General features: G+C 38.6%; 1 protein-coding gene across 1 annotated transcript in view; it reads left to right on the plus strand.

Moving 5' to 3' along the window:
• RMDN1 (regulator of microtubule dynamics 1) overlaps positions 1-11004 on the plus strand; it is a 36011-nt gene extending 25007 nt beyond the window's left edge. Inside the window, exons 4-9 of the mRNA XM_004697728.2 lie at positions 2192-2281; positions 4607-4662; positions 7143-7230; positions 9414-9444; positions 10320-10453; positions 10883-11004. Coding sequence (XP_004697785.1) covers positions 2192-2281; positions 4607-4662; positions 7143-7230; positions 9414-9444; positions 10320-10453; positions 10883-10933 — 450 coding nt within the window. The 3' untranslated portion in view covers positions 10934-11004. The remainder of the gene's footprint in view (positions 1-2191; positions 2282-4606; positions 4663-7142; positions 7231-9413; positions 9445-10319; positions 10454-10882) is intronic.
• The last annotated feature ends 2981 nt before the right edge of the window (positions 11005-13985 follow it).

Genomic DNA, 13985 nt, shown 5'->3' on the forward strand with positions numbered 1-13985 from the left:
ATGAGGGCAACAAATGTATAGATGTGCTTTACACAATTGATCTATGTTTTGTGATGAATTGTATGAGCCCCATTTAATTGATTTTTAAAAAATGTAACTAATTGATATAACAAGAATATTGCACAATGGGTATATCAGCAAATGTGGTAAAGAAAGCCTTTGGTGCCTGGCTATTAAGAGCTATAGCATCTGGGGTCTTAAAGGCTTGAAGTTAAGCAAGTGAACGGCCATCTAGCAGGGAAGCAACAAGCCCACATAGAAGAAGTAAACCACCCTGTGCAATCATGCAGTGTCGATAAAACCAGGTAACAGGCACCAGAACCCAAAATAAAACAAAAAAAATCATATTGTTTAGAATGAGGGGGATAGGAGCAGAGACCCCAAACCCATCTGTAGACATAGAACATCCCTTCACAGAAGGATCACAAGGAAGGGATGAGTCCACCAGGGCGCAGTATAGCACTTATGAAACACACACTATTCCTCTGGCTCCTTGAGGCTTCCTCATCCTAGTGACCCAGCCCTGCCTTTCAGTTCTGGCTAGACTGGAGTGTGTACACTGGTACAGATAAGAGTTCGTGACACATGAAATCCAGGTCAGATAAACTCCTCAGGAACAGAAATGGGAGTAGCAATACCAGGAGTGTAGGTGGAAGGTGGGGGGAGGAGTGAAGGAAGAGGGGACCAATTGCAACGATCAAGGCAAAACCCAACCCCCCAGGGGGATGAACAACAGAAATGTGGGCGAAGCGAGATAGCAGTCAGTGTAAGATAGGAAAATAATAATTTATCAAGGAGTCATGAGGGTGAGAGTGTGGGGAGGGAGGGTAAAAAGAGCTGATGGGCTCAAATAGCAAATGTTTAGAAAATGACGATGGCAACAGATGTACAACTATTCTTGATAAAATAAATGTATGGAATGTTATAAGAGCTGTAAGAGCCCCTAATAAAATGATTTAAAATAAAAAGCAAACCAAAAAACTGCTGCCTTCCTTATATTATAAAATACACCATTTTGAAGCCCTGTATTGTCCCTGATTCATCTGGAATTGGGCTTCTAGTTAATTGTTGATAGAGATTAATTCAGTGTAGTCTGTACAGACGTGTGTATGTTTAAATTATATGTTTTTATTTTCAATAAACATATCAAGATACAAAAGATTTTAGGGGAGAGTAGATTTAAACAGAGATTGTGTTATTTAAATTTTTTGCTTATAATTATTAGAAATCCACAGAAAATAGCTCTAACAATAGATCATTGCCACCAAGTCAATTTTGACTCATGGTGACCCCATAGACTAGGGTAGAAGTGCTCCCTAAGAGTTTCAGACTGATTTTGCAGAAGCAGATTCCCCAGGGCTTTCTGTCATGTCACTGCAAGTTGGTTTGAACCACCAAACTATAGATTGGTAGTCCAGTGCCAACTATTTACACCACCTGGAGCCTTTCAAAAAAACCTACAGAAATGGGGCAAGGGGTACATTATAAGAAACTGTTTCTCAGAGAACCCAAAGGCACAGGCAAAGTACCTTTGGACATTAGTGAAAAAGTGGTTGGATTGTCTACCGTTTCACGAGTCCTCTCTCTTCCATCACGCGGAAGGACGTTCTCCCTCCTTATCATAGGTACAGTGACTGACTAGTAGCTGGGTGTGTGTGCACATTGTTCAAAAGACTCCTCCGTAGACTGAAGCCCACCTATCTTAGATTAAGCCCTTGAGGAGCCAACTCAGAGAGTCTCTGTTTGGGCCTAGTATTCTGGTCACCGATGACACGATGTGGCTGCTGCTACTGTAGCGTGGCACTTGTGGGAGAAAGGACAGCTCCCAGGCCAGGATGAGGAGACAAATGGATAGTCATTCTCTTGTAAATTTTTCTAAATTTAAACTTACCAGAAACATGAGTTATTATTTGTGTGTTCATTATACTGTAATTATTTGCTGGTAATAAACAATGTGTAGATTTGCTTCTTCCTGTCTTGTGTTATAGTTATTTATGAACAAGTACTATGCTTAGTACTAGAATGGCAGTTCCTGGAGAGCCAGGTATACTTTCCTTTGTGTGTACCACTGCACTTACAGGTTTTATGTCCTGCTATTTGTATTCAATGAGATTCACTATTGAGTAGATAACTGCAGTTTTACTTTTAAATGGAATATTAAGCACCTCATCCTTTGCGTCCCCGTTTTCAGTGGTATGCAATCTGTATTAGTGATGTCGGAGATTATGAAGGCATCAAGGTTAAAATTGCAAATGCCTACGTCATCAAGGAACATTTTCAGGTACTGATAAGTCATTAACTTGTGTGAATATAAAAACTATTTTTCTAAATAGATTTCTGATTAAGTTGTTTAGTGTTATATAAAAACCCACCTAAAATTTAGTGGCTGATAGCAGTGGCAGCAGACTGTTTCTCACAGTTCTCTATATGAAGCAGGGGTAGTTCTGCTCTGCTTGGTCGAGCTGAGGGCATTGAGATAGCTGCATTCATTTGGGACTCATGTCCACAGTGCCACTTCTCATCTGAAGCCCAGGGGTCTTCACAGCACGGTAGCTGTTAACAAGAGTGAGTGTTCCAAGAGAAAAATGCTATTGTGCAAACTTGTATCAAGTCAGCTACATTTTGTACTACCCTATTGGCCTAAACCAGAGACGGAGAACCTTTTTTTCTGCCAAGGGCCATTTGGGCCTTTATAACATCATTTGTGAGGCATATGAAATTATCAGTTTAAAAATTAGTCTGTTTTATTTTTCCAAACATTTAATGTAATGGCTAGAACTGCTTTTCTTTGGTGAGCCATGTGATGTTCATTAAGTGATAGGATGATTTTCCCCAGTGGGCTGGACATTCCCTACCCCTGGCTTAAACCAATTGATTTCTGCTGTTTTCATTTCAAATTTTATTATTACAACTAAAGTCAGAAGGAAATATCTTTTTCCTGTGCTTGAGGGACAGCTAAACTAATGGTGAGGAAGATTATCAAAGAAAGGGTTTCCTTCAGAGCAATTCCTCTCAACCTATTCCATAAGAAAACTAGACTAATGCCCAAGATATTGTATCGTTATATATAACACATGCGTTTCTCTGTCATGCATCTAGAATGGTAGTAGCTCTATCCCATTCTTGGAAGAATTGCGAAAATAGTCTCTTGGATCATTTTTTGGTAGGGCTTACTTTTCTAGCAGAACTCTTCTAGTTAGGAAAGGTTGCTTAGAGAGCACAGTTTATCTGAGTACTTTAACATATATTTTCTATAAAGTCTATTTAAGGAGAAGTAAAATTTAGGTTGCTGATTATTATTAAAGCTAGGTCTCCACCAAGTCACACTCCTTTATCAAATGCCTGCTATTACTACTTCTAACGTTAATCAATGTTTTGTGCTGCCAAGTTGATTCACAGAGAAATGTTTTAGGCAGAGTCGAAGTCCATAGAATTTTCTAGGCTGCAGTCTTTATGGAAGCCAGGCCTTATCTTTCTTTTATACAGAAGCTGGTGGATTGAAACCACTAGCTTTTCTTTTCATTAGAAGCCAAGCACTGAACCACCATGCCACCAGATCCAGTAATACATTGAGTGACTGGTACCTCACTACAGGTGAAAATAGTAATGATGTTAGTGACAGAGAATAAGTACCAGGTACTGTGCTTAAAGTCACAATCGTATGAAGTAAGTATAGTCTCTATTCTACAAAAGAGTGGGCTTAAGTGTAATGAGAATATAGAGCATGCCAAGGTCAACAAGGCAGAGCCATTGAACTGTGCGTTGAACCCTGGCAGTCATTATTTTAGAGTCCATGGTCTTAGAGTCCATTAGAAATAGGTGAAGATGTGTACTTGCATTACCAAACTCAAAATGAAAATGGGGGTTTACTGGGAAATAAACACTAAGGAGTCTTAATTGACTTATTTTTTTTAAGTTTTAATTTTAATGAGCTTAACATTCACTGGTGGGATTTCCTTAGTGCTTTTCAAGAAATAATGGAGAATAATTTCTTTAAAGTTGAATATAATTCTGTAACTTAGCTTTATACTAATTCACATAGGCCTTTACATAGTAAATAAAAATTAGGGAGTTCTCATTCACATATTTTACACTGTATATTCTGAGTTGACATTTCTATGAGTGACTAGACTATAGTATAGAAAATTAAACCAATTCCTGCATACAGAAAGAAACATAAAAATTGTATGCCTTGTTCCCTCTTTTAGGGCAAAATGTTTTTCATTATTTGTATGCTATTTGATATAAAAAGGATTTATTTTTTATTTGGAAGAAACATTCAGAGCTATAAATTATGTTTCCAAAGCTAGTTTCATTTAGATATTTCATGTTTTAAATATTTGTTCTCAACTTTGTAGAACAATAATCTTGTTACTAGTTATTAATAACATAGTGAAACTGACATAGTATGAGGGTAGGGGAAATGAAGTTGGTGTTAATTATGGTAGCAGAATTGAAATGTAAGGCAATATATATATGTGTATATATACATATACATATACATACATACACACACACATATATGTTGTTAAACCTGGTTTCAGCAAACAAAAGAATTTTTGGTGTTTAGAAAATATATGTGATACATTCTCTTATTTCTTATTAGAAAGCAATTGAACTGAACCCTAAAGATGCTACTTCAATTCACCTTATGGGTATTTGGTAAGAAACTTTCTTTTAATATTTCAATGATATTTTGTATGATTTTATTTTGTACTATGTATAATAAGTATCTTATAGTACATTAAAACAACATGTAAAATATGTTAACACACGATTTGACATAGTCTGGAGTGTTAACTCAGTTATTAACTGGCACCTACATCTTTATTAGAAACAACTCAATTTGATTCTGATCACGTGAAACCCTGTTTTCAGATCATTTAGACGCATGTACTCAGACTTCGAGGATATTGTAGCTATTCCGTCAAAACTTTAACTTCCCTTTGTTAGGAAACACTATTCTTATTCCCATGAGAGTAAGTAAAAAAATGTTACTACAAAATCATTACTCTTTATTAAACAAAAATATTAAAATCTAAAGTGTTGTTTCTCCATCTGTACACTTCCGAATGTGGTGTTTCCACCTCTAATCCTTCCCTAAAGAATTCTCTGCTCTTCAGTTGACAACTCATCAGATGACAGTTTGCATCCTTGAATGACTCAGTTGTGCGCCCTCAAGTGTTCTTTGAGTTTGGGGATCAAAAGGAAGTCTGTGGGGGAAGACCGGGTCTTTCCAGGGGCTAAGGTGAAGCTTCACACAGCAGTGCTTCCTGGAGGGAATGAGCACACGTCAGAAGGGAAGAAAAGCCCCTCAGCACAACTTCCCTGGCCTTTTTCGCGTCACTGAAGTTCACTTTTCAAAATAAGCCCTGTGTCCTTCCAGAAAATAGAAAAGATTGAACCCTGGGCTGGAGAATTCATGCAGAAGCCTGGTTTGTGATCCAAGTGGGTTTTATAAAGGACAGAAGTCGGTTCAGGTTTTACACAGGCACCTTCAGGACACTCGACACCCACGTGTGGAAACCTGAGGCCAGAAACACCTCCAGCCCTGCCTCCCTGAACTGTGTAGGAGCTGCTGGAAGAGCCCAAGAGACAAAAACTTCGGGCTCCACCCCACTCCGCTTGCCACTGGGAGGCGTGGTCAACGATACTGTTTGACCCTATTGGCTGAATCAAGCCCCCACCTGCCCTAGGTGGGGTCCCACCCAGGTTTACTGGCTTCCTGGTTCAAAGACCTGAATGTGAACATGCCCTCCAGCCTTAAGCAGCTTCCAACTTCCTGTAAGGGGAAGGGCTTTGGCGTGTAGAGACAACCCCTAGTTCTGCCTCTAGCTACCGAACACACCCTCTTGGGACTGTTTTGGCTGGACCTCTTCTTTTGAAGGCACCAGAGCAAGATTAAGACAAGTGTACAAGGCACTCCATAAAACTCATAGATTCCATTTTCTTTTAATTCCATTTTTCCTCAAACTTTTTTATGCCCCCCCCTCCCCCCATATTACTAAGAACTTGTCTGTAGCCACTCACTGAGTGCAAAGACTTGTCAACATGTTTTGCTTCAAAGGAGTCCTGGTGGTGCTGCCAGGTGAGCACTGGACTGAACTGGAACCCCAGTACCAATAATTTTTGACTTACCATCATATTCATGAGGCTAAATGAAATTAGGTTAATCGAAATTTAGTAATACAATAGGCCTTAAAAGGGTCTTACACAGTTTCAAAATATGTTAATCTGACTAGATTCTAAGGAACAGTGTACTTCGACTTTCTGTATCTTTTCATTTTTATCTGACCTTGTGCCCAATTAGACCATGATTTTGCTGGTCTGAGATGCATTTTGTGTTAAATGCTTGCTGATTTAGACTCAATACAGGTTGGCCACTCTTCTTTGGTGTAGATTACAGAGGGAAATATTGTCATCGAAAGGATTAACAGTATAAACAGTCCTTTATTTTACTCATTTTAAAAGAGACATAAATACCCCATAGTACAGGCACTGGGACTAACGGTTACTGAAGGACCGTCAGTCAGTCATTCAGATGCCAGCAATCAGACGTGTGAGCGAGGAATTCTGTTGCCCAGTCTAGACTGATGAGAGCTCCATTACTGTCTTACTTCTCTTAAGAATATATGAAAATTCATGGGCATTAGTCATGTGTCTCACCCTTTTATGAATGTAGACTTAGAAGAGTGTTGGTCGCTGTATTTATGCATAGCATGTGTAGTTGTTTTCCTTTTTCTTGACTATATTTCATTATTTGAAAAGGCTGGTGGGAAAAAGGGAGAATGGTTCTGTTGTACATCGTTGCAGGGAGTAGATGAGGGAGATGATCACTTAACCCAGCACCTGGCGCAAAGTGAGCACTCAGATGGTGGATGGTATTCTCTATTAGCATGATGGCTACGCTCACTATTTATTCATAATTAATCACAAAGTACACCTGCAACTGTGGATGAATACAAGTCAGCCTCTAGGTAACTCAGCATGGCTATTAACCCGCTGGAGAGCATGTAAAATACTAATTTTTCAAAATACAGCAGGAGGAAACTCCTTTTATAGTACCTATTGAGATGCTTAGCTCTTTATAAGAGAAGAGAAAAATGCTGCAGTTTTAAATACATAATTTTGTTTCCTTACAGGTGTTTCACATTTGCAGAGATGCCTTGGTATCAAAGAAACATTGCTAAAATGCTGTTTGCAACTCCTCCTAGTTCCACCTATGAGGAGGTAGTGTGATGTCCTTTTTAAATTTAGTAGCAGTTTCATAACTACCAGTCTACTGAGTCACCCAGCTGAAGTCTAATTCAGTGAGGGACTTGAGCAAGTTACTAATTCTCCTATTCCACTGTCTATCACTTTTATTTCCTGTCCATGGCTGGTGAGTGTGGTGGTTTTTTTTTTTTTTTCTTTCTTGCGTTACGTGAGTGGCTAACAATTCTGGTATATTGTCAGCTAACATAGACCATGGCTAAATTTTATTTTCCTTTTCTGTTCGGTCTATATTATATAAAAGTAAAAAAAACCCAGAAAATATAGTTACTCTTACCTTGCATGATTAAGGTACATTCTACACAATAATGAATCATTTATCTGAAAAAGTAAAGGATGTGATCTGTGTTGGTAAAGGAACATTAATCCTATTTCTGTAAAAAGTGAGTATGAAAGGCTCATATTGTTTCATATTTTAAGACCTTTGTGCTATTCCTGTTAAAAATACTTTTAAAGTATTTCTTGGTAAACAATTTGGTTTACTCATCACAAAGAACACTTGCAGAGTAAGGATGAGAGTCACTGCAAAGGCTCTCCCAGTATGTGTATCATGGAGAGGGGCTCGGCTTTTCTTGTTCTAGGTCAGTGGTTCTCAGATACGGTTCCTCATGTGGTGGTGACCCCCAACCATACAATTATTTCGTTGCTACTTCATAACTATAATTTTGCTAGTGTTATGAATTGGCCAATCTCTGTGAAAAAAAGGTTCGTTCAACCCCCAAAGGGGTTGCGTCCCACAGGTTGAGAACCGCTGGGTTCGGTGTTTGAGTGCTTGACTGCTAACTGAAAATGTGTAAGCGTGAATCTACCCAGCAGCTCAGCAGTAGTTATTGCAGAAGAAACAACCTGATTATAGGCAAGAACACCCTCCCTCCAACCCCCCCACCAAAGAAACCCCCATGGGCAGAGTTTGAAACTTACATTTTTTTGGTAGGAATTTCAATAATATAGGGATTTATAAAACTCACTGGTATAATTTATCTGAGAAAATTTAGTTTTTTATTATATCTAATTTTTGCTAGTAGTCACTATTAGGATAGGAAAAGGCCAAAACAGCTGTGTTTTACATGATAGTATTCTTTCCTCTGTATAGTATGAATGAAGGTTGAAGACACTGTGCTGAGCCAAATAAGCCAATCACAACAGGGCAAATATTGTATCACTTCACTTACATGAAAAGAACCGAGAAGGCAAATGTCTAAAGACCAAAATTTCTGAGTAGTTACTAGGAGTGGTGGTGGTGGTGGTGGGGGGGGGGTGTTGAACTGGGATGGAAAGCTTGTATTGATTAAGGGTGGGTTACACAACTGAATTTTATCATTATTGTCAACACAGCATCAAATTGACATGGCATCTTGAAAAATAAGCTAGGAAGCCTGGGGACAGTGAGTGTATGCTAACGAGCAAGGAGCAACTCAGAAGCGGCGGGCAAGCACTCAGGGGCCCTCCGTGGGACACGTGGAGACTGTGCACTGGGCATCTGCTGTGTTCATTCTCAACAACACTAAATTAATACTACGTAGAGTAGCTTAAATGGTAGAAGAAGAATTAGAGTATCAGACTCAAAAGAACAGTTTTTTCCCTTGGAACAATATCAATAAAGGACTTCATAAAGTTCACAAATATAACTTAGGCCTCTGAGTAAATTTAGGGTTTTATTAGATTTTACGAGCAATCAATGTAAGATTTGAGAGAAGAAAGGTTAAGTAGCTGGATTCTACATAATATTTCCATGAGTGCTGCTAATTTTGTATTGTTCTAAACAGCAACAAAGTTCCTTTCAGAAGTGGACTATACATTCATATATTATAATCCTTTCTCTCCAATTCTATTAACTACTAGAAATCCTGCTAGCGTCCTGGTTACGAATTGGGCTGTTAACTGCAAGGTCAGCAGTCAGAAACCACCAGCCCTAGGTGGGAGAGAGACGGGCTTTCTATTCAGATACAGTGTTAGTCTCAGAAACCAAGGGGCAGTTGTCTCTTGTCAGAATAGAGTCAATAGCAAGGAGTTTGGCTTTGGTTTTCTATTAACTGTTACTGTTGAAAATGGACTATTAGGTGATTTAGTTTACTTTCATTTAACACTAGAGAGGCTGTTGGAGAAAATGCATTTACTCGTTTTATTTGTGTTTTTAACAGGCCTTACACTATTTTCACAAGGCAGAACAAGGTAACATGTTGGTATCACATACTCATAGAGTTAAAACTGTGTGAATGCAGAGTTGCATGAATATCGATTTTTAAATTTTAAAAAAATTACTTTTTTACAGTAGTTGTTTTAAGACAGGTAAAAATTTGTTTTTCAATTTAAAAAATTTTCATCCAGTGAAGAGCACCTTAACAAGAAATAGGTTTTAGAGCTCTAATTCTGGAGTGGTCCTTTATTGTATATAATTCAACTTTCCTTGTTGGATCCCTGGTGGCACGGCCTTGGAAAGCCGAGGGGGCAGTTCTAGTCTGTGCTGTCGAGTGGCTGTGAGTACGAATCCCCCTGAGGGCGCTGGCTTGTTGGAGCTGAAGTTTAGACAGGTGAAATGTTTAGCACAAGATCATACAGCTAATGATCCTCCAACTGCTGTTGAGTCGATCCCAGTGCTGCTCAAATGTCTGTAGAAAACCTGGTCCTCTCGATGATGTTCACTAATCATCAAGCACGCTCCCAGTGCCTGGGATGTGACAGGCACTTAGAGTACACCAAGGAACGGAGAGATGAAAAGAAAATCACTCTACTTACAACGCTTACATTTTGTCTGGAGTCTCAGTTTTTCAAATATAAAATGGAAATAATACCTATTTCAGAACACTATGAAAAGTAGAACTATGTATAATATAGTGCCTATCACACAACAGGTACTTGGTAAATGCTAATTATTATTTTAAAAATATTTGTCTGAGGTATGAATAGTTGATCAAAAGCCAATAATAGCGTAAATCAGTTATTGGCATAAAATTTATTATTAGAACTCAGGCCAGAAAAAATGAAACCAGTGAAAATAAAAGCAACATTTCCTCTGAGGTAAGTTTGTTTTTCTTTCTTATATACAGTGGATCCCAACTTCTACAGCAAAAACTTGCTGCTGTTAGGGAAGACCTATTTGAAATTACAGAACAAAAAACTTGCTGCTTTCTGGCTGATGAAAGCCAAAGACTATCCAGCACACACAGAAGATGACAAACAGGTAAAGTAAGGCACACAGGTGTCCACTGAGGCACTGGTAAATAAAAGTAATTTAAAAACTTAAAAACCAGATTCTCTAGATACAGGAGATTGTGGGGTGAAAATAGCATTCGTTTCAAATGTGAATTTATTGACAGCACACCAGTTTCCGTATGCAATTGCTTAGCTGTTATCACCAAAGAGAGATTACTTGCTGATTCCCGTTTGACATAAATGACAAATCAAGTAAGATTTATAAAACGTCAAAGGCAAAGTATGTGCACTGAAGTGGAAGAATTCTCTGAAAGAGTCTTATTTGGTTACTGTCAACTTTTTTTCTTGCTATGCCCTATATCCTAGAAACTGTTAGAAACCATATTCCACATTATGAAAATTTTCACAAGGTAACTTCCCTGCTATTCTGCTTCTAACACCTATTTTTCTATTTCAGATACAGACCGAAGCTGCTCAGTTGCTTACAAGTTTCAGCGACAAGAATTGAGAACTTTTTCAAAGACAGCACATGACTACCTAACATCGCCTTTTCCTCAATTTATAAATACATTTACCATAGATGTTTTCTCTCTTTTTTAATGCGACAGTGTAATAAATTAAATACAGTGTTAGGTTTCCTCATAAATCACCAGATAAAAGGAACAGATGTCATAAGAGTGATGGAGCTATCTCCCGGATTCCGTGGCTGGTTATTTTGCATCTGTGCGACACGAGCAATATAGAGTGGTCAGTAAATCCTAGGGAAGATTTACCACATTAGGATGGCAGATGAAGCAAAGACAGCTCCGTGGGAGAGGGGAGTTGGGTTGATGCAAAGTTGAGATCTTGCGGAGCGATTACTGTGCAAGTTCCAGTGTCGGTGTGAAGTGGCTAAATGATGTATCTTGGAGGGAACCTGCACAAGGAAAATAAGTCAGGAGGGGACTAAAAATGGAGTTGTGTCCTTTTCAAAACGTGAAGTATTTTCACAATGGCTTACACGGAAAACCACACTTGGCATTTTAAATGGAAATCAAAATGAAGGTGAAGCAGTGTTACTTGAGACCTGGGTGCCACTACTGTAAATTTTAAGTTTTGTAAACAGAAGTGTTTATCAACTATCTTCTCCCACATTTTGCATTTAGCACACACACAGTCTATTCACCTGTTCTGTAGGTTAACGATGTACTTCTGGTAGTAATCAATGCCCAAATGGGAGGGGGAGTAACATTGATTGTGATGGTTCTTGGTGGTTTAGAGTCACGTAATGATGTAATCTAGCGACTACATAAGGAGGCAATCTGCCGGCTATGTAATGATAGCCTCTTCCGTGTTATGGTCTGCTGCTGTATCCCCCGTTTTCTAATGGCAACCTGGCCTTTGGCACCTAACCATTGTCAGTGTGTGAAAAATACACGTGCAACAAGCACCATTTAGATCACGGTGTATACACAGGTTTCCCCTCAAAGGATTTGGAAATTCTTTTGTTACAACCCCAAACTATGGGTGTGTCATGTTGCTTCTTTTTGTTTTATCCTGTAACTTTCTAAGCAAAAAGGAAAACCATGTAGTGAACTCTTTATACCCACCACTCACATTCAACAATTGTTAACCTTGTGTTAAATTTATGTATGTATTTTGTCATATATATTTGTACATACAGTTCTAAAAATTGGAAATCGAAAGCATGATGAAATGTCACCACTCCATAGTTCAGCATGCATCTTTGCACAATAAGGATGACCTCCTAAAAAACAACTAAGAAAGCTAATCATTTGCCAACATCGTCTGATATCCAGCCAAACTCCCATTTTCTCAAATGTCTCAGAACATAGCAGAGGGTACCAAAATAACCTTTTTTTTCAAAGCTATGTGTTTAAATTTTTTTTACAAAACAACCATATCACACTTAGTACATTTGTCAAATCTGCGATTCCATTCTTGGAAACATTTTCAAACTCATCTGTTTGGATGGTTGACAGCACCGCCCTCGTTTGTTTGGCTGCCTTTTCTATGCCATCAAATCAGCCATCACAAAAATGAGGTTTCAGCAAAATTCCTTTTATGAAAAAACTTACTGTGACCAGAAAGAACCTTCCCAGGTGGGGCCACTGGTGCAGGAACTCCGAGCGAGTTGCTTACTGCTTGCACAGGGAGAAAAATGCCTATGAAACCTCTGCTCTGCCCAGCGCAATTCCAGTTTTTTTTGGGTACCCTCTCATACATTGCATTTGATTTAAATTTGATCTACAACTGATCCATTTTATTCCCTCCTGATAATCAGTTTTGGAGGCTAGTCGATTTGCCTTGTGGATCACTTCAACTTTGACTGTCACAGTTTGAGAAGAGTGTTACATGTTTCGTCCAACATTTCAGACTCCACTTAGTTGCATACTGGATCTTCACCTATATTTTATCAGTGTGATTTTTCTTTTTGTTTCATTTTCGTGGCTCTTCATTTCTCCTAATCTCTTACTATTCTTTTTCTTGTATGTATGCTTCCTTAATATACCTACCTGGTTTTCATTTCTCAGAAGTCTGTCTTCATTCTGCCCCACCTTTTTTTGTCTTCAGTTTACCCCAACTGATTTTTGTTGTTTGCCATGTTAGATCTTTAGGTTGCTTACCTGAGTTTCTGGTTTGGATTTTTTATCTGCAACATTTGTTTAGAGTTAATTCTTATTAGCATGCTATTTTACTATTTTCATTGGACATTTTCTCATTTTCAACTTTCTTAGAATGACTATATGATGTTCTTTTCAGAGGATTTGAGTGTGTGTGTGTGTGCGTGCATGCATGCATGTACGCAGGGGGGCGGGGTTTAATTACCAATAATAGCAAGTAATTAAATGGGAGGAGATGAAGAAATGGGAAGAGGTGAAGGGGTGTCAACTAAGTCCGTACAGAAGTACTGGTGCCTGTGTAATCCATGGATAGTAAATAATAAAAGCCAAGACCAGAAGAAAGAACTGGACTAAAGCCTATACTGAGCATCCAGTTGGCAGAGGGCTGTGGATGACAAAGCTGAGTCCATTTGTAGAGTCACCATGTAGATCGTCTCCTGTGAATTCTCTTCAGGAGAGAAGCAGGTTTTGCTACTCCGGTAAACAGTTCCAGAAACTCCCGGGGCAGTTCCACCCTGTCCTAAAGGGTTGCCATGAGTTGACACCAACCCCATGGCAGGTTTTTTGGTTTTGAATTGTACACATTGACTAGTCGTGTGGACAGCGTTTCCTCACAGTGCATTAAAAAGTGGATTACTGCAGATATACATGGTTACAATTTAATGTTTGTTCATTTAAATGTTAAAATTTACCATTTTTTTCCCTTTATGACCCAATTTTAACTTGTTCTCAAACCAAACTCACTGCCATTAATCCTGACTCACAGCAACCTGATAGTACAAGGTAAAACTGTTCCTGTGGGTTTCCAAGACTCTTTACAGGAGCTTAAAACCCTCGTCTTTGTCCCTTAGTTTTTTTTAATATTGATTTCTCTTGGGTTGAGGTTTTTCTGTTTTATGATTATTATTTTTAATGTTTTTCTTTATATGAAATCCA

This window comes from Echinops telfairi, unplaced genomic scaffold, assembly GCF_000313985.2.
Source record: "Echinops telfairi isolate 266 unplaced genomic scaffold, ASM31398v2 ScPeMD7_1;HRSCAF=3_0, whole genome shotgun sequence".
In the NCBI taxonomy this organism is placed as follows: Eukaryota; Metazoa; Chordata; class Mammalia; order Afrosoricida; family Tenrecidae; genus Echinops; species Echinops telfairi.